Source organism: Strigops habroptila, chromosome Z (genome assembly GCF_004027225.2).
Source record: "Strigops habroptila isolate Jane chromosome Z, bStrHab1.2.pri, whole genome shotgun sequence".
Classification (NCBI taxonomy): domain Eukaryota; kingdom Metazoa; phylum Chordata; class Aves; order Psittaciformes; family Psittacidae; genus Strigops; species Strigops habroptila.
This window is the reverse complement of record NC_044302.2, coordinates 68,337,426-68,364,159: the sequence shown is the minus strand read 5'-3', so window position 1 is coordinate 68,364,159 and position 26,734 is coordinate 68,337,426. Positions and strand designations below refer to the sequence as shown.

The window sequence follows — 26,734 nt, the reverse complement described above, 5'->3', positions numbered from 1 at the left end:
AGTGCCATGATGTGCAAAGGTGACGGATGAAGAAAGCAGAGGCTGAAGCTTAACAAGATTTCTATAATGTGGAATAATAACTGCAATTAAGAGGCAGAGGTGAGTGACAGCTAATAAATAAATTCAGCACTGAAATGCACTGCAAGTCTAAATATAACTGGGGGAGGTGTAAGGGCTTTAGACGATGCTGTTATTGCTAACCAAAGCAAAACATGCTCTTATATCACCGGGCTGCTCTATTACATTCTTATGTACCCCCTTAATACTCTCCTTTGTGAAAGCAGCAGGCAAATGTCACGACCTTCTTCTACTGTCAGCACCCTAACCCTTCCACACAGCTTGCGAAGACTCAAGCTCTTCTCATGAACTTTTCCTAGTTTTATCCTTCCCCTCTGCTTCAACAATCCACCTGCTAACACACATTCTTTTTGAGTATTATTTTGATGTTTAAAGAAGTAATGAGATGTTTTGGCTTGAAGCAAGTGAGAAGGCTGTGGTTCAACTGGTATGAACAACAGGTACATCAGGTTCTCTCAATCCAGAATGACTTCTTCCTCTTTCTCAACAGGTTGTGCTCACAGCAGCTTTGTCACGCTGTTGCAGTGGGGCATTCTCAGCTGCTCTAACACAAGAAAATTCTCCAATTGTCCGCTGTGGCATTCGTTGTATATTCCCTAAAAAACCTTGCTCCTGGAGCACACCACTAACCCCACATGGCTAGGAAAAAAGATGGAGGCCAACAGATGCATGTTTTTAAAGCGATGGCATAAGCAGTGCTAGTAAATTGTTATCTAGCTCAGGAACCTTGTTCGTGGTGTTACTGAACACACTAATGATACAAGAGAGAGGGTTGGCAAGCATTAAATTTTCACTTCGGCAGCAGAAAATTCAGCTTTTCAATTAAGCACGATGGAAGACTTTGTACCGCTGTAAACACACGGACACGGCGCATCTTAATAACTTCAGGTTTTTCTTTAGGCGATGGGGACGACCGCCGCCAAGCACTTCCCAGGAACGCCTCAGCAGGAGCTCCGCAGCCGCTCTACCTCCCCGCTGACAGACCGGCCCGGCGCCCCGGCACTCAGCGCGCCCCCGCCCCCTCGGCGGGCAGCCTCCCGCTCCGATCCCGGCAGCCTCCCTGTGCCCCCACGCCCGCCTACGGAGACCCGCCGCTGCCGGGCCCGCCCACCTGGCCGCGGAGCCTGAGCCCGCCGTGACGCGCGGTCTGCGCGGACTACAGGCCCCAGTGGGCGGCGCGCGGGCCCGGCGGCCATGGCGGCGGCGGCGGCGGCGGCGGCGGCGGCCGGGGCTGCGCCTGACTATGAGGCGGCGGAGCTGTACACCCGCGCGTTCCGCGTGGGCGCGCTCGGCGGCTGCTGGAGGCGGCACCTGGGGCCGCCCGACCTCTCGCTGGCGGCAGAGGCGGCGGCCGACGAGGACGCGGCCGTAGTGGCGGAGCTTGGCTGCGAGGTGGCGATGGTGCCCGAGCTGCAGGAAGTGTGCAGGTGGTGGCCGCGGGGCCGGCAGCGGGTGGGGGACGCGGGGCTCCTCCTGCCGGGCGTGCCGAGGAAGGGCTGAAAGGCTGAAACCTCCGGCTTTCCCCACGCCGGGAGATGCTGCCCCAACCCGACCGGGAAGCTTCCGGCCCCGGTCGGTGTGGTGCAGGGGGGGCCGCCCCGGGCAGGGGTTGTAGGTGCTGTCGCTCAGGCTTTGCACGGGTTCCCCAAGAGAGGCGAGAGGTGCTCGGGCAAACCTGCCGAGAACGGCTGTTTGCGGGTCTGGGCCCCGTAGGGGGTTTTATCTCCCGGGTACATCCGCCGTGGAAAAGGAAAACACCGTGTTTCTAGAAGGTAACGCCCCTCTAGCGGAAACTTTGTGTTACGGCATGAACAGTTCAGCACTTAACAAATTACTTAAGTAAATACTTAGAAACGTGTTACTTGTTAGGTAGAACTTGAAGTTACAGGAATGTGTACATGGTTTTAGGAGGCCCCAGTTGCAAAATGAAAGGCATACCTTCCATGAAGAAAAAGAGCCAGGCATCTCTTTTTGTTAACATCATTTAGATAAGCCCTGCTAATGGCAACATACATTAACTTTTGAGCTTACCTTGGTCCTTAGCCTCTACTGACTCTTTTCTGTCAGGGCTGGAAATGAAGTCAAAACTATGCAAGTGCTGCTTTGTGCTGATAGCGCTGTTTGCCCAAACAGCCTAGGTGGCACTGGGGCTGGGAAAGAAAAGTCGTTCTCTTGTTTTGCACTTGTAACTCACTCATGTTTGTGGACCAGTGAATTGCAAACTAGTGTTGAAAGAAGAAGAGAACCATCTAGAAATCAAATATACTGCAGCTGGAAGGCTTTTAGGTCATGTCAATAGTGAGAATCATCTCTCACCTGTAGGAAAGGCCTGTTTTCAGGCAGTAAATCGTACAGAAAGTATCACAATTAACGATTTGTCTGTGTAGCTCATCACTAAGAAAGACATGTCAGAGTTCTGTTGCTATCTGTATAGCTTCGTGCAAGTTCTGTCCTTCACTTACTGTTTCCTGGAGGGTGCAGAAGTATTTACAAGCTATGCGAATGCAAGATAGAGATTGTTCATTTTCAGGCACTGATTAGAATGGACATAGTCTCAGAAGCAATTTAGAAGGCATAATTTGGTAAATATAGCTAGGATTTTCCTTCAGTGGTCTGCGTTGAAAGATGCATATAAAAAATGCAGGTGTTGTGTCATGAGCATGTCCATCTAATGTTTTCAGAGTTATTCCCCAAATTATGGAAAATGTGAAAATGGAATTCCAAACAAATTTTCTATATTTTGTTTATTTTTTTCTTCATTCATTCTGCTTTCTGTTCTGCTTTCTTCAGTACACGACTATGCTATTTTGTCTGCTGTTTGTGTTTGCTGGTGTTACAGAGCTGTGCTGTCTGTTTGCTGCTGAGTGTACTGTGAAAAGGTTTGGGAAAGAAAAAAAAGGATGGGGAGTCTATGATGGGAGAGAACAGATCATCTGACAGCTGCCTGTTGGCTTTGCAGAAGAATGAAGATAAACCTGCACATCCTGGCGTGACCTGTCCCCTGCGCAGGCTGGAAATCCCAATCCCTAATCTCCATGTGTTTTTGCTTTTAAATTAAATAGTCCTAACCTCCTGAGTCTCTCCTTAACATTGGCCAACCTCAAATCGCTACCTCTGATCACTTTCACTTGGCCGCTCTGAGTTGTTTGTATTCCTCCCTTGAGAAGAGATGAACACTGGACTACACCAAGTTCTATTCTATGGTGTCTTGGGGACACATTTGTTATCAGCATAAATATGGTTTTCTAGGCACTGAAATGAGCACATCCTGGATATAAACACAGATTTTTCTGACTGCGAACTACTTGTCAGGGAACTTCTGGCAAGTTGAGGTTTTCTTTGGGTGGAAGAGAAATGGGAAGATGTGGATACCCCTCCTTTATCTACTTTTAAAATAGTAATAGGTTAAGGGAATATTTCGTGGACTCATAATGAAGTTAATTTTTTTTAGAATGTAGTGACATAGTGTGCGTTTAAGTATTCTTGACCATTTAGAGTCTTCTGATAAGGAAAAATGGCATAATGCTTAAATGCTGTTTGTGCATCTCAGTGTGTTGTGGTTGATTTTTGTTTTTCTTATATTTTATTCCTGTAATACACTCCTGCAAACAGAATGCAGGGGAAAAAAAAAAAAAGTCCATCTTCACTCGCTTAAATTTGACTTGGTAGAAATGCTTTGCGTGCTGCTTAAATTGCATGCAGACAATTGCTAAGACATTGCTTGGGTTTTCATCAGATTTTAAACAGGTGCGGAAGTGGTGTCCTTAGCTAGGAAATAGCATCAGTAGTTCTCTTAAATAACCAAGGTGTTGGTAGGGTAAAGGTTTAAGTTTTGTTCAAATGCCTTGGCGGCCTGTGAGCAGAGGTTTACCTTGGAATTCATTATTGGTGTTTGAGCAACCAAAGTGCTTGAATGTTGGAGATGCTGAGTTATGCTTCATCCCTGGCAGTGTTCAAGGCCAGGTTGGACAGAGCCTTGAGCCACATGGTTTAGGGCAAGGTGTCCCTGCCCATGGCAGGGGGGTTGGAACTAGATGATCTTAAGGTCCTTTCCAACCCTTACGATTCTATGATTCTATGATTCTATATTATTCTGTTTTGCCTTTTGAGTGATTTGTTGTGTACATGTAGGACAGGCTGTGTCTCAAATCAGTGTGGATTTTAGGTAGGTCAACAGAGGTGAGGCTTACAGCTACCTTATTCCACTTCAGCCCTAATTCACCTTCTTGTTTTATTAGAAGGGGTAGTTGTAAATATCTGTAGGGACGTGTTATAAAGCTGCATTAAGCTAGCCTTAGCGTCTTAACGTATTAGTATTTAGCGTCTTGTAGTATTAGTGTCTCAAAGGTGATGAAAGTACTGCCTTTAAAACATATACAATATGAAGAGTAATACAAACACTGTATCTGCTTACTATGAAATTATCAGACAAAATGCTAAAGCATCTTTGAATTTCTAAAACTGAGAAGGGTCTTTGTGCTGCCAGGATATTCTGAGAAAAGTAAAGTCACTGTGATTAAAGGCTGCACTGACAGTCTGTTTCCATGTCCAAATTTCCTTTGGCCTTTTTGTTTCTAGCTGCCTTAAAATACCTTATGGGGACATAAATTTCGTATAGCACTTTGCATGTTTTTTTCAGGTGGGACCTTCAACTGTTGTTCCTTGGTACTCTCCTACAGTTCACTTCAGTGTCCATTAAACAGTATGGCCAGTGTTTTCCCTTCTGCTATAACTGATTGCACTGTGCGCATTTGTCTTGTTTGCAGGAAAGGGGACACGGTGGAATCCCATGTTTATGGCTGAAGTGAGGTGTGCCTGGTGCATGCTTCGTATTGCCTGCACTTTCATCTGTTAGGTGTATGGCACTGACTGTTGATCGTTAATTTCTGGAGGGTTTAGCACATGTTTTCCGTTTGTAAAGTCTGGTTTCCTCAGGAAGGTGGACCAAATGTTAGTGGTGTGGTTCCACTTGCTGTAGTGGAGTTACCCAGGAGGAGCTCCAGTGTGGCCTGTGTAAAAGGCCATACTGCAAAGCCTTCCAAGACTTCAGTGCGTGTGATTATGAAAATCTAATGTTTGTATGATCACTCTAAGTCATTGGTGCAGCCATAGCAGTTCCACTTTTCCTTCCCACAACCTGCAGGGATTTGCACTACAGCAAAAAACTATGGTTACCTCTGCTCTGGATTCTGTGCAAACATAAGAAGAGTGAGAGTGGAAAGGGTCTGAGGATGGAAAGCAGGATACAAGGAAGAGTGGACCTGTCACTTCTGACGGAAATGTCTTATTCCCACTGGAAGAAATGTGGCGTAAATTAATACCTTAATACAGTAATGACAGCTCGTGTAAATGTGGTGGCTTGCCCATATTTGTACCTGAGGGGGGTTACTTAGCCTTACTATACATGTTGAGGTTGGCGATTCCTTTTGGTTGCATCTGTTTTGCCATATATCATCAGAAAATCAAACTAAGGGGGTGAGATTTGAAATAATCAAGTGCATTTTTAGTTTATAAAAATTACTGGAAACACATTTTGAGCAGGGCTTGTTAAACCTCTCTAGGCAGTTATGCTCCATTAGGCAGAATGAGAAGAGAAAATTTACTCAATCTCTGTGAAAGCCAGATATAAACTCAGGAACTCTTGTCTTCTGGTTCTTTGTCTTACCAACCATACTGCCTTTTTCCCCTGATTTAGGCTATCATCTTGTGTATTCACATTTTTCTGTCTTTGTTCCTTTTAAAAATAGCTTAACTGATTTTTGTTATAAAGTATGACAATGTATAATAGTGATTTTATGTTTTTTATTGTCCTAGCATTGATATGTTAATGTCTTCTGGTAAAGAAGAGGACCCAGGTGTTATTCCTGAAGATAGCCGTCTGCTAACTCTTCAGTATGTTGTTACAGTACACTCATAATATCTTGATATGGGGTGGGGTAGAAAACACACACAAAAGCATGGCTGGCTGCTTGTTCCCTTTCCAGGTGATGGTCTGCTTTCTGAAGCTGTGTCCAGAAATACGCTAAGGCCAGAAACTCCAGCTTATGATAGGATAATTAGTATGAGCCTTCTGCTTGGATGTTACTTAAGAATTTTTTATTAAGATAGACAGAATATGCCATCTTTCTTATTGGAAGAACTTAGGATTTCTGGACCTAGGTCCTTCTGAACTAGTGCCTAAATTTAGAGTGTGTGGGGGACTTCTCATAATTGTTGGTGGGAGGTTTCTCCAAAGCCTTGTGAAATAATCTGTAGCCCTTACAGCTAGTAACCCGCAGTCACATTTTAACATCCAAAGCGTAAGTACTGAAGTCATAGCCAGATAATATCTTTATCTAAACCTACTCTGCATTTCAGAGGTTGAACAATATACGTTTAGTTTCTATCAATTAGTGAACTTTGAATTCCTACTCAGCCAGTTCAGGCCTTTGCTATACTTGAATTTCAGTTTGTGTAGAATGTAAAGAAATGTGTTAGGATTGTCATCACTATTAAGCCTGATTGTTACTGAAAACCTTTGGGAAGGTCTAGAGAGTAGATGGGCTTGTGCCGGAGGTACAAAAGCATTTGGTGTTCATGCAGGAGTTAAATACATTTATTTTAGTAGCTATTCTGTGTATGATACTCTTTCTTCTACAAATGATACTGAATTTTTTTTAGAAAAGTATCTATGTCATGGAGTTGAGAGTATTCATGTTTTTTTCCTGTTTTTTGCTTGAACATGAACTGAATTCCTTTGAAGGGCGAGGGATAGTTGAAACAGGTTCCTTGAAGGTAGCAAAGCATACTTTCTATAAAAGCTTCCTCACACAACATTTTGCTGTTGTTGTATTTTTTCTCATAAGTGTAAAACTGCCCACAAACAACCTGTGATTTGCACTCAAGAGAAAAGAAAAACAAAGCTGAAATCTACACGCCAGCTGTGTATGACCAGGTTTTAGGGGAATCAGGAGACGAGAGTGTTTTAAGTTAGTCTTTTGTACTAAGACAGCCGAAAGTCCTGCTCTTTGAAGCTGAGCTGTAATAGCTTGTGTTATTTAAAAGTATACCTACAGATTCTGCATGGAAGTTGTTGAATGAAATTTTGACCTGTGTTCCTGCCCCTCAGAATTAGAAAAGAGGCATTAGAGAGGAGAGAAGAAACAATTATTGTGGATCGGGCTTGCAGACAAGAAACTCTTGCCTATGAGATGGTAAGTTCCCTGTCATCCTAGGATCTCAAGATAGTTCAGTACAGCAGAAGTCCAACTTCTGGTTGCTGTGTTTTTTCATCGCTGTGAATCTCTATACAATGTAAATATTTGCAGGTAGGGGTTTGCAGGTAATGATTACGATTAAAGACATGTTATAGAAAGATAGGGGGGGAACTCTGCTCTTATGGTCTGCAAGTACCGAAAGTACTAAAGAGGAACTCCATCTCATTACTGCTGTATGTCTGCTTTTATTTGGTTGTTACTAAAGCACTATGTAGGTGATCAGGTGTACTGAGGATCATGTGAACTTATCGTAGAGGTAGACAAAACACATAAAGGTTTTGCTCCTGGAGTCCTCTGTTGGAAATGTGTAAATGATCGTGAGCTAGTTTCTATAGGACTGAAGGAGGAAGACAGTAGGACTGCCACATGGTGGCAGTAAGATCCTAACTCTGAGCTTTGTAACCCAAGGTTCTGAGCTGAGAGGAACCAGGAGCGTAGTGATCAGCCCTGCAAAAGCCATCTTGGAATTCCTTTAACTATGCTTAGTACCTCTTTTTTTAAGATTTCTTCACAGTTAAAGTCTGAAACAAGAAAACTGAAGTTCTTAAATATTGCAGTGGTGGAGGCCAAGGCTGGAGCAAGCAAGCCATGAATTCTGTAAAAATTAGGGATGGAGGTGTAGTGGGGAAGGAGCCTTGTGCCTATTAAACATTTTTTACCCTTGAGGTTTCCTGGTCTGTCATGAGTGGTTTTGTTTCAACTGTCCAGAGGCCCAGATTTAAACATTGCGTGCGAACTGAGGTGCAACAGCTATATTGAACTCTTAGCCTAGCACATATCTCAGCAAATACTTAACAATAGAAACTTCATAGAGGGTTTCAACAAGTGGTGTGTTCTGTTTCTGAAGAATGAGTACATGATCAGTTACTGCATTCTTTAAGCTGTGGCAATGGGTTTCTGTGTCACAGCTGGTTGGGACCATGGTGTCCTAGAACAGGAAGAGAGCAATAAGAAACATGAGTTTGGAATGTGTCACATGAAGAAGGGAGATGCAAGGATCTCAGAACTGAAGTCTCATATCAGTACATGCTCCTGTTATTGAATCTGAAGTGCTGGTGTGAAGTGTTTATGCAGTCAGTATTCTCTCTTGATTTGTTGAAAAGAGGGAAACTGACTGCTACTGAAACGTGCCCTTCCTTATTCTCACAGCTGGGCTCTGTCTTAAACATAAAGTAGGATGGAAGTGTGGAAATGCTTTTGCTTCTTTTCTAGAACGGTAGTATGGCAAGGGTAGTGCTGGATTTTGGAGAGATTGAGACCCCCAGCAGTGTCAAGTTTCCCTAATAAGAGCAAGTGTTGCATTAATTTTTATTTTCATATACTTCATCCTGTGGCTGTTTTCTAGGCCTGTCTTTCTCAAGTTGAGGGTTGTAATCTCCCTTTACATGTGAATGCATTCAGACAACATTTAAAAGCGTTAAATGATGGAAGTTGGTAGCAGCTGGATTCCATAAGGGCAGAGTGGCAGCAAGCTTTAATTCCTTTATGCAGGGCCTCTCAGTGCACAAGGAATAGCCAGCTATCTCATAATTGCTGAAAGCACCTTAGCTTTCACAGAGCTGAGGAATGAGGGGAGATGCTTGAAATTGGTAATTATAGCACTTTCTCACCTTTCCGTCTTGGAGGAAGTAGGCTGTTACCAATTCAGAAGGCTACACAGTCAAAAATGAGTTACAGTTAGAACAGTGTTTCTCAGACTTTTATCCAGGGGCTGTGATATATAAGCAGTTGCTAATATATATACATATACACATACATATCTTTATCTTCCAGGAATCACATGCAAGTGGAAAGAGGCCAGACAGTCCAACAGATCTAGTTGAGGAGGGAGAGCTACTTTTAACTCTGAACATATTCTACCCTGTCATATTTCAGAAGGTTGGTACTAAATTCTCTAGTTTGTATTCTAATGTTTCTTCCCTACTTGGGTAATATCTTGCTTTCCTAAGCTGTTAAAATTAGTGAGTCCACTGAGGGAGTGTGGTAAACCCTTCAACTGTGGTAACTTCTTAAGAGTTTTTCCAGAATCTGGCTTTCATTGTTAGTGGTTTACCGAAGGAAATTTTTACAGTAATTACTTAGCAGTTAATTGATTTCGCAGAAAGCTCAAAATCTGAAACTAAATACACAAATCCTGAAGTATTCTTTCTGGATCTGGGATAAGTACACTCAAAGTACCTATCTTTCCTGCACTTTCTGGTGGGGAGTGTGACTAAATACAACTAATAAATGGCAGCCTTAGGAGAGGATGAGGCAAAATGCTGTTTAAAATCTTGCACACGAGGTGATGTGCTGTATGCTGACATGGTTTAGTGGTGGATGTGGTAGTGCTAGGTTAATGGTTGGACTTGATGATCTTAAAGGTCTTTTCCAACCTAAATGATTCTCAAGCTGACAGCTGAAGAGCAGTACTAATGCTGACAAGTGATTTTTATATAAATTTGTATGCTGTTTTCTTCATAGCATAAAGATTACAAACCCTATCAGACAGTCCTTGTACTGGGCAGCCAGAAGCTCACCGAGCTGAGGGACTCAATTTCCTGCGTCAGTGACTTCCAGATAGGTGGTGAGTTCAGCAGTCAGCCAGATCAAGCACCAGAACACGTAAGCAAGGTAAAATCTTCTATGTGGAACCCTCTGCGTGAGTAGGAACTTTGAAAACGTACAGGAGAGAGGGAAGCAGAGTTTGGTTTTCTTCAGCACTAAATGCAGCTGCATTGTTTCTGCCAGTGGGTTGTAGTGCAGGTAGAAACTTCCTGGTGGCATCACCAAGCTGACCTGTTTTGTGCAATGTCAAGAAAAACACATCATTAATGCTACCGCTGGGAAGCAGTAATGCTGGTAATGAGTTCTCACACAGATGTATCCCTGGGGTCTGACTTAGTGCTATATTGGAAAACACCAGAATAGAAATAGGAATAGAAAGCTAAATGTAGACCATGCCCCTCTGAACTTACATGCTGTGGTGTTTGCAACTGGGTGCTGATCAAAAGTAGGAGTGAGGACTATTCCCCTGTCCCACAGTTGCCAGGTGTTCTCTGGGAGTGTGCAAAAGGAGTCAAAAAAGAAAAAGTACTCTAATTGAAAATACTGAAACTGATATGATAATGTATCACATATAAAATACATCATATCACAGAACAATTGAGGTTGGAAAGGACCTCTGGAGGTCATCTGGACCAACTCCCCTGCTCAAGCAAGGCCACATACAGCCAGTTGTCTCGGACCATGTCCAGATGGCTTTTGGATATCTCCAGAGATGGAGGTTCTACAGACTTCTTGGGCAGCCCGTGCCAGTGCTCAGTCACCCTCACAACAAAAAGCATTTCCTGATGCTCGGAGGGAACCTCCTGTGTTTCAGTCTGTGCTCATTGTACCTCATCCTGTGTACTGAAATCCCCTTGAACCTTCTTTTTTCCCAGCTGAACTGTCCCATCTCTCTCAACCTTTCCTCGTAAGAGAGATGCTCCACTCTCTTCATTTTTGTGGCCCTTGTGAAACTCTCTTTCCAGTATGTCCATGTTTCTCTTGTACTGAGGAACTCAGAACTGAGCACAGGACTCCAGGTGTGGCCTCACCAGTGCTGAGGTGAGGGAAAGGATCACCTCCTTCGACCTGCTGACAATACTTTGTCTGATGCAGCACAGGATCCCATTTGCCTCCTTTGCTGCAAGGGCACACTGCTGGCTCATGTTCAACTTGGTGTCCACCAGAATGCCCAGGACCTTTTCTGCCAAGCTGCTTTCCAGGTGAGGGGCCCCAGCATGCAGTGCTGCATGGGGTTGTTCCTCCCCAGGTGCAAGACCTTGCAGTTCTCCTTGTTGAACTTCCTGAAGTTCCTGTTGGCCCATTTCTCCAGCCTGTCAAGGTCTCTTTGGGTGGCAGGATAATTGTCTGGTATATCAGTCACTGCCAGTTTTGTGTCAGCAGCAGCAAACTTGCTGAGGATAGACTTCGCCTCATCATCTAGACCATTAAAACGGATGGAGTATTGGTGGATGATAAGCTGACTATGAGCTGGCAGTGCACCTTTGTGGCCAGGAAGGCCAATAGTATCCTGGGGAGGAGTGTGGCCGGCAGGTCCAGGGAGGTGATTCTCCCCTTCTGCCTGATGAAGCCACATCTGCAGTATTGTGTACAGTTCTGGTCTTAGTAATAGAAAGACAAGGAGCTACTGGAGAGGGTCCATGGAGAGCCACAAGGATGATCAGGAGTCTGGAGCATCTCTCGTGAGGAGAGATTGTGGGAGCTGGGCCTGTTTAGTCTAGAGAAGAGAAGACTTGAGAGGGGATCTCATTAATAGAACCATAGAATCAACTAGCTTGATGATCTTTAAGATCATCAAGGGTATCTCATTAATGCATATAAATATCTCATAGGTGGGTGCCAGGAGGATAGTGCCAGACTCTTTTCAGTGGTGCCCAGTGACAGGCCTAGGAGCAATGGCCACAAACTAAAACACAAGATATTTCACCTCAACGTGAGGAAGAACTTCTTTACGTTGAGGGTGGCAGAGCCCTGGAACAGACTGCCCAGGGGGGTTGTGGAGTCTCCCTCTCTGGAGACATTCAAAACCCACCTGGACGTGTTCCTGTGTAACCTGCTGTAGGTGGCCCTGCCTTGGCAGGGCGGTTGGACTGGATGGTCTCCAGAGGTCCCTTACAACCCTAATGATTCTGTGGTTCTGTGATGTTAAACAGAACTGGACCTTGTACTGACCCCTGGAGTACTCTGCTAGTTACTGGCCTGCAGCTAGATTTTGTATCACTGATTATCACCCTGGGGCCTAGCTGTTTTGCCAAGATTACATATTAATAATATAGTATTTTATCAGTATGATAGAAATAAAATGACATCTACAATCTGAGAGAAACCGAAGGATGCTACGTACTTGTATATGTAATAGTGAAAAGATACTAGTCTTTTCATTTACATAAACTAAATGGAAGAGTCTTTCTACCATTATTTAGTAAAGTGTTAGCTGATTAGTTCCAAGACCAGAGAGTTCTGAAACTATCCTCCTGGGCATGCAGAGAAATCACGTGAGCCTGTCATGGCCTCAACAAGGTTGAGATTAGGCTTCCTCACATCAGTAATTTCCCCAAAGTACGTGCATGCCACCATGCCTTGCCTCCCAGCAGGAGCTGTTAATCAGTGGTGTGCATTCATTCCGTTTGTTTGTTTTCCTCAAACATGACTGTGAATTTGCAACTTGCGTTGAAGTATGGGTTCAGTATAGTCTTCACAATAAAGTCTGCGTGGTGCTTCAGCAGACAGGAAGTCAGCCATTAGTGGGGTAGAATTTTCTTCCTTCCAGCCTAGGAAGGGAGCGGCACCATGACCTGCCAGAAGTATGTTAGCTTTTCCAAATAGAGAAAATAACTTCTGACTAACTTAAAGATCTTAGAGGCTGATTTAAATCGTCAGGGTGCTCTGAGAGTCTGCAGGAAAAAGGCTGTGTAAGTTATGTGTTGATGCCAGCTGTTGCTTCTCTTGAAGTACAGTTTGAGTACACAGGGTGAATGAAAGGATCAAGCTACTGCTCTCATTCATTAAGTAAACAAGCATTGCTTGTCAACCGACACAGAGAGTAAGAGACTTTTGGATTTTACTGGCATAAATGGCCTAACTTCTCTCTCATTCTTGCTACTTTGGGGTTTGTGCTTTTTCTTCTTTGCTTTTTCTTAATTGGGCAATAATTAATGGGATGCAATTTAACAAGCCCAGATGCTGGATTCTGCACCTAGGATGAAGCAACATAGGATGCAAGTATAAACTGGGAGAGGAGTGGCTGGAGGGCAGCCCTGCAGAAAGGGATCTGGGGATGCTGGCCAAAACAAACTCAGTCAGTGTTGTGCCCTGGCAGCCAAGAGGGCAAACTGCACCATGGGGTGCATCAAACACAGCAGAACCAGCCGGTCGAAGGAGGTGTTATCCTGCTGTATTCAGCATTGTACAGCCTTACCTTGAGCCCTGTGTGCAGCTCTGGGCCCACAATTCAAGAAGGATGTGGAGGTCCTTGGATGCACCAGAGGAGGGCAACAAAGCTGGTGGAAGGGCTGGAAGGCATGTCTTGTGAGATGCAGTCAGTCACCGAGTTAATCATGGATGGGAACCAAGCTCCTTGAAGAATCTTCCTCAGTCATTATCAGTCTGACCTGCCTGCGCATGCATCTGTTGATGAATAAATACAACCTTCACTTATCTAAGAGCTGGGATGCTGTGTAATGTGTCCTGTACACAGTGGAGTAGAGGCTGGGACCAGTTCACTGTGATAAGTCTGTGTGTTGATGTACATTGGAGAGATACTTTATCAAAATGCTCTTGAGACCCATGAGTGAAGGATTCTGAGGGAACTGGGGTTGTTTAGTCTGGAAAAGAGGAGGCCTTGGGGCAGCCTTATCGCAGAGATAGGAGTCAGTCTCTTCTCCCAAGTAACAAGTGATAGGACAAGAGGTGACGGCCTCAGGCTGCGCCAGGGGAGGTTTAGACTGATTATTTTCCTAATTGAAATTCAGTTTCCTAACTGAATTTTCCTAATATTTTCCTGAATATTAGGAAAAATTTCTTCACTGCAAGGGTAGTCAGGCATTGGAACAGGCTGCCCAGGAAAGTGGTGAATCGCTGTCCCTGGAAGTGTTCAAAAACATGTAGATAAGGCCCCTAGTGACACGGTTTAGTGGTGGCCTTGGCAATGCTGGGGTAATGGTTGGACTTGATGATCTTAAAGGTCTCTTCCTACCTAGTTGATTCTGTGATTCCTTGCAGTTTTCTGTATAATTGAAGAAAATACAGGATTTAAATAGGCTTTGTGGGCTTCGTGCAGTATCTGCAGTGTATAATTGCAAAGAAAGTTGTTTTTTTTTTCTCTGAAAGGTCACAAAACACTGCTTTTTGTCAAAGTGCAATTGAAAATATGAAAGAAAAAAGTATGCTGTAACTTGTTTTGTAGTGTTTTGTAGCATCACTTGTGTGTGTTGTAGCTGTGCATAGCTGCTTATACAGTGTATGCAGAGTGGATCTCTGAGCATCAGTCACTATGGAAGTGTTCTGCTCTGAAGTGGATTGAGAGGGTTTAAGTCTGCGTCCTTCAACATGTCCTAGCTTCCAGTAGTGAATGCTGTGCAAGGTAGCTAACCTGTTTTCTCCAGCCCAGGATAGACTTGCATGTGAGCTGTATTGCTCTTGCAACAAAGGTTTTTCCCCCCACACTCCCCTATTATTTTTCTTCAGCAAAATATAATAAAGTACCTGAACAATATGTTTCCCTGCTTGCTGTGTGTTTTTCGTCTGAGGCATCTCCCTGCTTCAAGGTCCGCTGCAGAGGCTGTCTCCTGCTTCTTGTAACTGTTTCTTAAGCCCTGTACATGTGTTGTGATCAGTTTGATAAAATACACTGCTATCTGGCCTCAGTCTTTAAAGAGTTGTAGCACAAACCAAAAATAACACCTCTTACATGCCAGAAAGAACTTGGAAGAGTACAATTTAAAGATGAAAAAGTTACATAGATCAAAAAGTACAACCTTTCCTGGTTGTCTTCGCTTTGCTCAAGCTACTTGTCTATAAAAAGGCTGTTCTGACAGCAACAGCAGAGGATGGAAATTATGGGAAGCAGATGTATGACTTAATTAAACAATTACTTCTTTCTTTGATGTTAAATGATGTTTATATCTAAAGAAAAAGTTTGTATGGTTTTCACCCTCTTAATTTTGGCTGTATATATATATAATGTAGATCTGTTCATTTCTTTCTCCTATTGTATAGCTGGTTTTAAGTTGCAAAACCCCTCAGAATATTTTGTATAGAATCATAGAATATCTTGAGTTGGAAGGGTCCCATAAGGATCATATAGTCCAACTCCCTGCTCCTTGCACGACTAGCTAAAACTAAACCTTATGTCAGAAAGCGTCGTTCAGATGCTCTTTGAACTCTGACAGGCTTGGTGCTATGACCATTTCCCTGGGGAACCTGTTCCAGTGACCAGCCACCCTCCCACTGAAGAACCTTTTCCTAATGTCCAGTCTGAACACAGCTTCATTCCATTTCCTTGTGTCCTGTCACTGGTCACCAGAGAGAGGAGATCAGCACCTCCCCCTCTGCTGCCGCCCTGTCAGTGATGCAGTTATAGACTGCCACGAGGTCACCCCTCAGCCTTCTCCAAGCTGAACAAACCAAGTGACCTCAGCCACTCCTTGTAGGTCTTGCCCTTGAGGCTTTTCACCACCTTGGGCACCCTCCTTGGTCCACTGAGGTGGACACACTTCAGTGGTTTGTTGTCCTTCTTATACTGAGGCACCCCCAACTGCACCCAGTACTCAAGGTGGGGCTGCACCAGGGCAGCAGAGTGGGACAGTCACCTCCCTCGACCAGCTAGTGATGCTGTGCTGGATGCACTCCAGGACGCAGTTGGCCTTTTCAGCTGCCAGGGCATGCTGTTGACTCATATTCAACTTGCCTTCAACCCAGACCCCCAGATCTCTTTTCATGGGGCTCATCTCCAGCCTCGTGTTCTCCAATCTGTAAAAATACAATATTGGCTTTAGGAGAGAACAGCTCTGTCAATGTTATGTGAGCAGACTGGGTAGATAAACAGAGTACTACTTGATTGTGCTATTTCAACAAGATGTTTTTCTGTTGTTATTTATTTTGTTCCTTCTCAAGGAGATGCTTGCAGCTGGAGTCTGCTTTTTTTAATGAATGGATATGATTTTATGTCAACAGTTCTGTAGTCCTGCTGCAGAATATATTATGTGTGTAATGGGGATTCATGGGTTAACTCAGTTTCTGGAGATAATTTGGAATCCAGTGACTCTTGCACTGCTGGTATGGGTGCCACAGGTTGTTAATTACTATGTCTCTTTGATAGTGAGACTGGTACAAATAGCCTTTCTGTATGTGACAAACTTTGTAATTAAGGGTGAATTTTGAAAGGTGCTAGATTTTCTTCTGAGCCACGCTTTGTGTTTTTGGCTAGGCGGGCGTGATAACACATCAGTGTTTTGGCTATTGCTGATCAGTATTGCTGACAGCCTCAAGGCTGTCTCTCTCCAGGTCCCCCCATGGCCAAAGGGCTGGGAGTAGGCAAGAGGCTGGGAGGGAACGTAGCTGGGACAGCTGGCCCCAGCTGGCCAAAGGGATGTCCCATGCCACGTGACATTGTGTGCAGCAGTAAGAGCTGGAGGAAAGGTTAAAGAATTTGTCTTTCAAAGCAACCACTATGCAAGCTGAAGCCCTGCTTCCCAGGAAGTGGTTGGACATGGCCTGCTGATGGGAAGCAGGGAACAGACCTCTTGGTTTTGCCTTACTTCTGTGCTCAGCCTTTGCTTTTCTGGTTAAACTGCCTTTATCTCAGCGTGTGAGCTTGCCCATCATTTCTTTCCCCTGTCCTGTTGATAAGGGGGAGTGAGAGAGCAGCTGGGTGGGGGGTCAGCCCACTACATCTTACTCATTTTCAAAAATATTATCAGTCTTTTTTTTTTTTTTTTTTGTCAGTGTTGTGCAGTGCTTAATTTGTGCAGTGATGCTTGAGTTCCTGTTCTGTGATTTTGGAGAAATACGTAACTCCTATGATGGGGATAGAAATATGAGAAGAGCACTAAAATAACCTGTAATGGCTTGACAATAGTATCAGCAGAACAACTGCACATCTGGCAATCATATAAGCCTTGTTGTCACATCAGCATCTAAAACTAGTGCAAAGCTTTTCTTAGAAACCTATAGAATGAGGTCTCAACATAGTTTATATACATAAAGTGCTGCTTTTTTTATTTGTTCTTGTTTAAAGTGTTTTAATCTCCCATAACACTAATGCAGACCTCTCTCTGTCTCTCACAGGATATCTACAAATCTGCCTTCTTCTATTTTGAAGGCATCTTTTATAACGATAAAAGATACCCAGAATGCAGAGATCTGAGCAGGTACAGTATTTGTAGATTTTGACTAAGGAAAACCTTAAGGGACAGGAAATTTATTTCGTTTTGTTGATGATCTGTGGTGGTTTAAAGACTGGAATGTGTTGCGTATGAAGCTAGAATGGACTTTCTTGTTATCTTTTCACTTTGAACTGATTTTTACATGGAAGTTTAACTTTACTTCTTCTACTTATTCCTTCCACTCGCTTCCTGTCTGAAAAGGGGCTGAATGCATATTTGTCCCCTAAAATCCTGTTTTGCTCTGTTGGGATGGGATTGCTGTGACAGATGCCAGTCTGTACAGGCTTTTTAAGTGCCCTCCCTGGTTGTAATGACCACCAAAAGACTTGCCTGTGAGGTAGGACAGCAGGCTTAGCTGTGTGAAAGTCAGCTTTCTATGCAGTTTTGAAAATACGCTGGATACCTTCATGGTGAAGTCAACAAGGGGACTGTGCCACTGTTGAAAAAAGAAATCTGAGGTGGTATTGCCAAGAGACTCAGGTGTCTCTTATTTGGAACTGTAGCTCACACTGGTAAAGTGCAAGTCATACCCATTTAAAATGTGCAAACTAGTTTGTTTTAAGGAAGTATGGGCTTGCTGACACACTAGTGTGATTTAGGAGACCAAGATGTTAAAATGGATGGTGTGGATGAGCTGTGAGTTTGGACTCTGTTCTTGTTATGCCAGACTTGGTGTGTGACTCCAGAGAAGCTATTTTGCTCCTTTCTGTCCGTGAGCAACAATGATCTTCATGGAAGGGCTTGTGATAGCATACACAGTTTGTAGAAGTGAAATGCCTTGTATGCAGGAGTGTGCTGAAAAGCCAAGAAATAGGTGTTTCAGTGCCCTTCCAGTGCTCAATTTTGGAAGTTTAACTGTTCAATTGTCAGCTTTCTTTCTCCTTGGCAAAAACAAAAAAAGCTTTTTAATACATTAAAACAAAGGTGTTGGCCAAGAGAACAAAAATGACCTGCTTGCAACTTGAATTATTGGAATGTTTGGGAAGTGTTGTGCTGCAAACATCCTGACCTGGATGGGTGCTGTCAGGAGTGTACACTACATAGAACTCCTCAGGAAGCTGCCTGGTAGGGATTTAAAGGCAGGTGTTCCATGAGAACAGTGCAGAGTTCTCTGGGGTTGTGGTATTGCTGTGAAATAAATTATTACAAAATGTCATGAGCTGTTTTGATTTCCATCTTTTTAACTGTATCTCAATGACAGGTTTTGCATGTCCCCCAAGGGCTTCCTTTTCTGTGCATTCACCGTTTATAGCATTACTATGTTGATGACCTTTCTGTTTTCAGAACCATTATTGAGTGGTCAGAATCTCATGACAGAGGCTATGTAAATCTTCAGTCTGATGATATGGAGGACTACACATTTAATGATTTGTCCCTCAAAATTGGCTTCCCATACCTTTTCTGCCACCAAGGGGACTGTGAGCACATCATTATCATCACAGACATAAGGTAAGCTACTGCTCTTCGAGAGTGGCAGTTGAAAGCAAGCCTTCAGTGGACAAACTTCAGATGTCAAAGGCTGAATATTTGTTAGACTAAGATTATTCTGCTGCCTTCTACAGGGCTTATTTAAGATCTTATTCCACATACATCTGACTAACTCTGCAAGGAAGAAAGCAATCTCCCTTTTTTGTCTGCATAAAAGGACAGCTTTCTAACTAGCACGGCATGACTGTGGTATGTGAGGAATGGCACCCACAGGGAAAAGTTTTTTTTTCTGTGCAAGGTCAGCTTGTGTACTCCAGATCTGCATACCGATTCTGGAGTAGCTGGAGTCAGCAGGCTTGTTAGTTTAGACTTGGTGCAAAGGGGCAGGAGATGAAGAGAGAGCAGAGGAGTGGAAGTAGTAGGCTGGGGTAGGTAGGCAAGGGAGAGGAAGAGGAGGCAGTACTGGCTGCGAGGTGGCAACCACATCAGCGGTAGAACTATTGTGTACACTCTGCTCAGTGCATAATGGATAAAGAGAGCACTCCTCTGATTGTAGTGAGTTGCAGATCGTTTTGAGTTCCTAGCCTGATGTATCTAAGCATTGCTAATAAATGGTGCGCCCCAAGAGGAATACAACACAAAGAAGGGCATAGACATTCCAAGCGGGTGATCTCAGATTTATGAGCCTCTAAACATTCATCTAGTGATGTTTTTACCTGTTGGTCTGTAGGAGGTAAAAGCTTTGAAAAGACCATCTAAAGCAGATGTTCTGAAGATTTCTGAGTTACTGCACAAACTGAGTTTACTCCTGACCATGGGTGGTGCAACTAGCAGGCTGTCTCCAGGTCTTTGTCTGTGTTAAGAAATGCTAAGCAGAAGTCTAGTCAGAGTTTACACAGGAATTTAAATCATGCGTTATCTTCAATGTCCATGCTGATGTTCAGACAAATTCCTATGTGGCCGAGTCTTTATTGTATTTTATGTATTTATTTATTTCCCTCAAGGCTCATTCATTATGATGACTGCCTGGACAGGAACCTCTATCCCTTGCTGATCAAGAAACACTGGCTATGTACCAGAAAATGCTTTGTGTGCAAAATGTATACAGCCAGGTACACTAGTTTCTCGATCTTTTTAAGTTGTCTTCTTAAATGTCTTTCTAGGTGCTGCTAATAACTTAAACAAATAAAAACCATCAAAGCTCCGTACGTATTTGATAAGGTGTGTGAAAAATATCCACGCAGATATTCTGCAGCCTTACTCTTCGGGCAGTTGTCCTTTCTCTACCCAGGAAAAGGCCTCCTGCCGGTAGTGTTCAGGGTGATCAAAAGAACTGCAGTGATGAAGAGGTTAATTATTTGGCTCACGTTCTTTTGCATACATGGAGCTTGGCTCTCAACAATTACTTTTGAAAATCATACTTTTTGGGGAAAATGCTGCATTTTTCCCCTATGACAAGATATATGATTCAAATTCATTTGCCATAAGTTGTACTGAGCTTTCATTAAATCTAGCATCTAAGTAGAGGGAAGAATGGATCTGTTCAAGTGTAATGTGGTAAAATACAGAGATTTTTTAAGCGATTTAGCTTTCCCCAGAGGTGGACTCCTAACCTCTACCTGAAAACTCTGTGCTATATTTGAAGGAACTGTTTGTGATGCACCCGTTTTCTGTAGTTAAGAGAGCAGAATGTGAATTTGGTGCTCTTCATTTTACTGCTCTTTACTTAGACATGAGAAAACCTTTCAGTAGACAGAGCATAAGAGTCTCTAAAGGAGTTCTACAGACTAGACTAGGCTCCCTGATTTTACAGGTCTGAATCAATTACTTACAAGAACACCCGCTGCACTTCTTTTCCCCGAGGGCAGCTTACGCTCTCAGCCTCAGTTTGACATGGCAGCTGTGTCCTTGTTATGTTGCTTATTTGGCCTTAGACTTCCTTGGAATCAGGAAAAGAGCCGATTCCCCTGGTGATGAGAGCCCATCCTGGTGCTCCTAGCAGAGCCTACAGGATGCCTTTGCAAGTGGCTGTAATCTGCGAGGCATTTGACCATAAGGGGAGGTGGAGCCAAAGGGTCAGTATGGGGGAAAGATGGGCTAGGGAGAGCTTTACCAGAGGTGATGTAAATGCATTAACTTAAAACCAGGATTAAGCACTAAGCTTAACTGGGGAGATACTAAACCATGGATAGCAGAGCAGCTTTGGCTGGCTGCCCTACATGTTCTAATCTGTGCAGATAGCATCCTTAATCACTGGAGGCCTTGAGCTGTCATGGCCCGTGAGTGCTACCGTAAATTAATTGCTTGGTGAGCCCTCCTTGTACTGGCAGCTGTGTTCATGGTAGCTTCAGTGCTTGCCATAGTGTGCAGCAATCCTTTCCATGTCTTTTGTGCATCATCCAGGTCCTTCTTTTAGATTTGTAGTTTGGGTCAGTCATGTGTCTGCTCTGCATCACAGTTTCTTACTTTCTCACCTTAAGGGCAAACAGATTTATCTTTTATGACTTAAATGGCCACAAGGTGGACAGGAGGTTCCTGTTAATATTTTGGGGGGCTTTAGGGGAGGGTTTTTTTGTTATGTTCCGTACCAGCTACACAGGCGTGAGGAACTCCTCAGGAGATGGTCCTGTAGCAGTGTAAGATTGTAGCTGGGTTGCCACTGGATGGGTGTGGAGTTTGGAAAAGAGCTATGTGCCTGAGGTGGGAGGTATGCCGTATAGATAGTACCCAGTCGGTGTAACATTATCATTGACGTTTGTTGTTGCCATCCCCAACTCTGAGTAAAATACTGAAGTCAGTGTCACAACTGTGTTGGACTTGCATGGAAAACACTTTTGTTTTGTAACCTGCAGGTGGGTAACCAACAATGACAGTCTGGCACCAGAGGATCCTTGTTTCTTCTGTGATGTTTGTTTTCAGATGCTCCATTATGATCTGGAAGGCAATAAACTGGGGGAGTTTCTTGCATATCCTTATGTCGATCCTGGGATTTTCAACTGAAACCAACGTGAGCCATAATGAATTCAGTGAAGTGCATTGGTGAAACTGTTGCTCTGGCTGTTGAAACCGCCACACAGCTTGAGTTTTGAGCGTACTGCTGAGGTTTGGGTTAGGCTTTAATCCTCTCCTTTGAGGTGGAAAGAACCTTTTGCACATGAAGTCTTTCTGGTGTGCTTTTCTGAGTAAGCAAGTATGATTTTAAAAGATAGGTAATTATGGAAAAAATATGCTCAAACATCTGTTTTAATCAGCTACATTTTTCTAATATATTTGGGCAAGAAGACAGTAGTTTGTAGACTAGAGACTCTAAAAATACGGACGTTTCAAGAGAGAATACCTTGCAAAAGCAGCCGCGACTGAGAGAAGTTTTGTGCATCCAAGGCCCTGTTAACCTCAGAGGATGAAAACATGGTCTTTGGGCATCTCACCTTGAAAACTCTGGCAGTTGTCATCTCTGAAGAAGGGTGGATAGCACTGCATTTTTAGGGAGGAGAATACGCTCTGAGAGGGAAGCTCAGGATGCTTGTTAACGTCTAAGGTCTTTCCTACAAATGGGGGTGTGCTTGCATCTCTGAATTGCTGCTGTCCTTGCATTCCGACTGAGGGCTGATTCTGTGATGAGTAAGCTACATTTCACTGATTACCGAATTGTGGCCTGTCTTCCAGATTACTTTGTTAACTCTTTACAGTGCATGTAGTTTTAACTGTTCATACAGTTCATAGTGCACTTCTTTCTTAGTATCATCCTGTGATTGTAAGTATTGTTGCTTTTAAAATATGACCAATTTGTACTTGCTAGTCTGTTGTTAAGTTGAAACTCTGCTTGCCAAGACAGAATGTATGTATCCAGTGCCTTGCTTCTGAAAGTCTGGAATTCAGAGAATGTTAGTGGAGATCTTTCGTTGCTGTTTAGGCAAGCTAGTAGTGCTACTGCTTTTCTTTTGAAAGCTTCAGCTAGTTCTCAAAAAACCCTAGTTCTGGTTGGAGTAAACGACAGCTGACTCTGATAACCTGTGTACAGAAGTATATTTGACAAATTAAATTCTATTCATGTCCTGGGGCTGCAGATTCTGCAAGTGCTTACTGATTACCTTAGCTGTCTTGAAACAGAAGTGTCTTGTGAATATTAATCTGTGGGGGGTTTAAGACAAAAAAAAAAAGAGTGGGTTTTGTCTTCTAAATAAGGCAGCTGTTGGCCTGTGCACGCTGAAGACAGAGCAGTGAACAAGGCACTTGTCACAGGCAGTGCTGAATGGGTCCTTACCCCTCAGGAACCTGCAGAACTGTCACCATTCAGGCTGCTGAGGCTGGGCTGCTTTGTGGTGCTGTAGCAGCAGTTGCAGTACAATTCTGGTTGCAACTTCAGTGAGTCGGTACCCTTCATCCTGCCCCAACCTCCTCCTTTTCCAGCTGTCTCCTGGTAACATATGGGCTTCCGAATTCTCTTCAGTATTGGAACCAAGATCATGTAGACAGCTTGCATAATTTCTACAGGTACTGTTTGCTTGTTGGATGGTTTATGCTGAGTTCTAAGGCAGCAATCAGTAAGGGGTTTTTGTGTAGATTTTTTTTCTTCAGCAGCAGGGAGAAAGGAGAGGTCAAAATGTGATTTTATTCTTTCATTAAGCTAATTCTGCCTTGGTGTGCTGTCCTTCACCCAACCCATTTACTTTCTTTCCAGTAAAAAGTTATGGTCAAATAGATTTCAAGATTCCTGTCCCTGCAGATGTAGAGATTTCACTAGGGTCAGCCCTGTACTTCCAATAAGTCCGGGTGCAGGAGTTGTGTGCGTCCAGTGCCTAACTAGAAACAGAGAAGAACTTGTTTGAGAAGCTGCTCTTTGTGTGATTAGGCCCTATTTCGTACCAAATGACTCAAATGCCAAGTGGAACAAAAAGGTTACACTAAATCATAGCTTTTAAAGATACTTCCCAGGAGCTATAGCAGGACAGCCGAGACTGGTCCTGATTTAATGTGTCTTTCAGAATGAGTCCTGTGAGTGAAATCCAGCATCGCACCCAGCTGCCGATTCGCAGTTCAATTTCTATGACAGCAGCTGGATATCCGTGTTTTGGCTGCTTGTTAAATGCTTGTTAGTGTGGTTAGTGGCTGATCAGAACTTCCAAGCAGGCGTATTACTTCATGATGAGAAATGAGAAAATATATTCTTTAATAATCCCATGTCTCTGTGTTTGGTATTTATGTCTTTCTGGGCAAGACCATCAGCAATTAGTATTTTTTTTTTAATAAATCTCTTGTAATAAATAATCCCTTGTAATAAAATATTATTGTAATAATATAAGGGTATGTAAGTTGGAAACGATTTGAGTTGTATTTAAATGAAAATTGAAGGGCCGTGCCTGCTGACATATGAAGATTTGTGTCTGTGCTTACTGGGAGAAGCAAAAAGGCTAGAGTTCTAAAAACTGTAGTTGAATCTGTTGCATCTGAAGAGCATTGACCTTTAATCTGTGGCTGGCGTTTTGCTTTGATCTTTTTTAAACACTCAGTGATGTGCCAGTGTGAACCTTTGGAACTAACTTCAAACTAACAAAAGGTCTTGGAGAGTCAGTCCCCAGTGCAAGTTTTTGCCTTGCTGTCAAGAGGGTGATACAGAACGCTGTTTCTTGTGTTGAGGAAGAGGACAGGCCTCTTTGATCTTTACTGTTGGTGTAAAGTTCCAAAGCAAAAGGTGACTCATACGGGCAGTGTCACTTCCTACTGCTCCTGGGCACATGTAACATGGTCACAACAGCCCCCTGTGTGCTTTAATGATGAGCATCTCAACAGGGGTGCACAGTATTGTAAGCTGTAGTAAACTTTACTATTGAAGTAGGGATGCTTCTCTCAAAGCAAACTCTGCTTTCAGTTTTGTGCATTAACTGGTTTGTTTCCTTTCTGCAAAAAGAATCATCCTTATTCCTGTGGAGGTGAAGTCTGACTGCCTAGCCAGTTCCCACTCAGAAATCTGTACCTTTCAAGACACAGCTCATGGACACCCGGCGTCCTGGAAGGTGCAGTGACATTTCCACAGTCAGCGGGAGTCTGTGAGTGTAGGTTACGTATGGTTTGTAAATGCAGTAAAAGCCAAGCAGCTCAGTGCATGAAGCACGACTCCACTGACTTCAGTGACTCACTCAGCTGACTTCCTGAGTCAGCTGAAGCACACAGGAGCTTCACCTCTGCATCTATCTCAATTAAGCCTTTGAAGTAGGGGCATGGTGACCCATTATCTCCAAACAGTTGTGGCAGATGTGTGTTTGCCTATTGACGCATGTTTGAAAAGCAAAGTCCATTTGGCATACTTGAATCCACAGTGCCTCTTCTTTTGGTAAAAGGGGGTTTGATACAAAGGAATGGTCAAGATCAGGAAGTGCCTATCCGAGAATTCCCATTTGAGTTAACATCTTTAGAGAAACACTTTTGAGGGTGAAAGCAGAACTTGTTCTAGTTTCCTAAGGTTATAAAATACATTTTGTGACTAGCTGTATGTAGAAACATGCAGTATCCGGTGTGAAATAACTACCTGTACTTGGAAGCTGAATGAGAATGCTGCTGTCTGCTGGTCCAGTGAAAACATGTACAGCACAGCTCTCCCCACAACAGCAGCCTGTTGCGCAACACCAGAGACCATTGAAACTCCAGATCTGCGGAGGCTAAATGCCACGGCCATCTGCTGAGGACACTTTCATGCTGGGAGTTGCCATGGCTTTTGATCTTCCAGGTATAACTTGAGGTACCCTCTTCAAGATCTGAAAGGTATTCACCTTTGCTACATGGACACCTTCCATTTCATTATGCAAGTATGAATTATGTGCTTATGGAAAGCTCTGCAAGCAAGCTGAGCATTTAGTAACAACTTGCATGTTTTTATCTTGGCGTGGGAGATGGCTGTATTCAAAACGTTAACTACATTGCTGCAAACTAAAACTTTCCATTCTGAGTTTTAACTTCCCGTAATCACCTCAGTGGATTCTGTGTTGTAAATACAGGCGTTATTACAGGCTCTAGGTGCCTGTAGCTCGGTACCTTCATTTCCCCAGGCAGCCAGCGTGTTGCTACACAGCGCTACTGTGACTGAGCACCGCTGTGTTCTGTGCAGAAAGTCACCCATCAGCCGCTGCTTTGAACAGCAACATGGAGGCCTCCCCCCAGACACTCCTCGCAGCTCTTCCCCTTTGATCGATAGAGCTGTGAAGAGAGAACAGAGGTTGTAGGCTGCTTGTGGCTGCGGGCAGGAAGGCAGCACTGCAACACTGGCAGTATGCACAAGCCATGTGTTAGTGCTGAGATCAGTATCGATTCATACACGTGCTTGTGCTTTTATCCATTGACATAAATTATAGCATAACAACAAATTAAAAATATGGTTGCATGTATAAAGCTTATAATTAGTAAGTCTAGAAAGCACGCAGCATACTCGTAAGTCTGCTGTACAAATACAGCAAAACTGGCTCCATAAATTCGGCTGCTAGTGAATAGAGCTGCTGAATGTTGAGGTAAATATTCTTCCTCTGTTGGCCTTCTCGTGTTACCAAACCTTTGATACTGCCTCATCTTAACATTGCAGCTAGTTTACAGATTGAGACCAAAAATAAATGTAATGGGTTCTGCTGAAGGAGAGCCTGTAGACACAATGTTATTTGGGTGTACCACTATGTAAACAGACAGTTAAAAATTGGTCAAACTAGTTAAACCAGGCATTACCAGCAGCTTGTGTCTAAGTGACTGCATGTTCCATACATGGTCGCTGGAGGAGTGGCACATTTAGCAGGGGGAAAAAAACATTCACTGGCATGGTTTCTGGCAAGTTACATAAAAAAATAGTAACTAGTTCAAACTAGCAAGGATGACTGAACAGCAGTTTTGACCGCAATAAACTTAATACTGCTTGTGCAACGAGTATCAGATACTAGAGTTCTGTTTTCAGGCTTTTAATGCTTTTTTTTGTGTCTCTGGTCACAAAGTAAGGATGTTTTTTGTTACTGAAACTGTTCAAGTTAAGAGAAAGGGAGGTTAGGACTGTGATCCTAAAACTTC

The 26,734-nt window shown here is 43.5% G+C and overlaps 1 protein-coding gene across 1 annotated transcript; it reads left to right on the top strand.

The window, feature by feature from the left end:
• The first annotated feature begins 48 nt into the window (after positions 1–48).
• On the top strand, positions 49–26,590 carry SNAPC3 (small nuclear RNA activating complex polypeptide 3). The gene is made up of 9 exons (XM_030470921.1): positions 49–1,505; positions 5,893–5,970; positions 7,187–7,271; positions 9,108–9,212; positions 9,798–9,947; positions 17,169–17,251; positions 18,551–18,715; positions 19,699–19,806; positions 21,547–26,590. The coding sequence occupies exons 1-9, from the start codon at positions 1,273–1,275 to the stop codon at positions 21,692–21,694; spliced, it is 1,155 nt and encodes a 384-aa protein (XP_030326781.1). The 5' UTR covers positions 49–1,272; the 3' UTR covers positions 21,695–26,590.
• The last annotated feature ends 144 nt before the right edge of the window (positions 26,591–26,734 follow it).

Excerpts from the sequence above, each read along its gene's own strand:
- SNAPC3 (XM_030470921.1), top strand. The coding sequence starts at position 1,273 with ATGGCGGCGGCGGCGGCGGCGGCGGCGGCGGCCGGGGCTGCGCCTGAC. Across the intron at positions 5,971-7,186 it reads AGCCGTCTGCTAACTCTTCA|AATTAGAAAAGAGGCATTAG; the intron begins GTATGTTGTTAC and ends CCTGCCCCTCAG. Across the intron at positions 7,272-9,107 it reads AAACTCTTGCCTATGAGATG|GAATCACATGCAAGTGGAAA; the intron begins GTAAGTTCCCTG and ends TTTATCTTCCAG.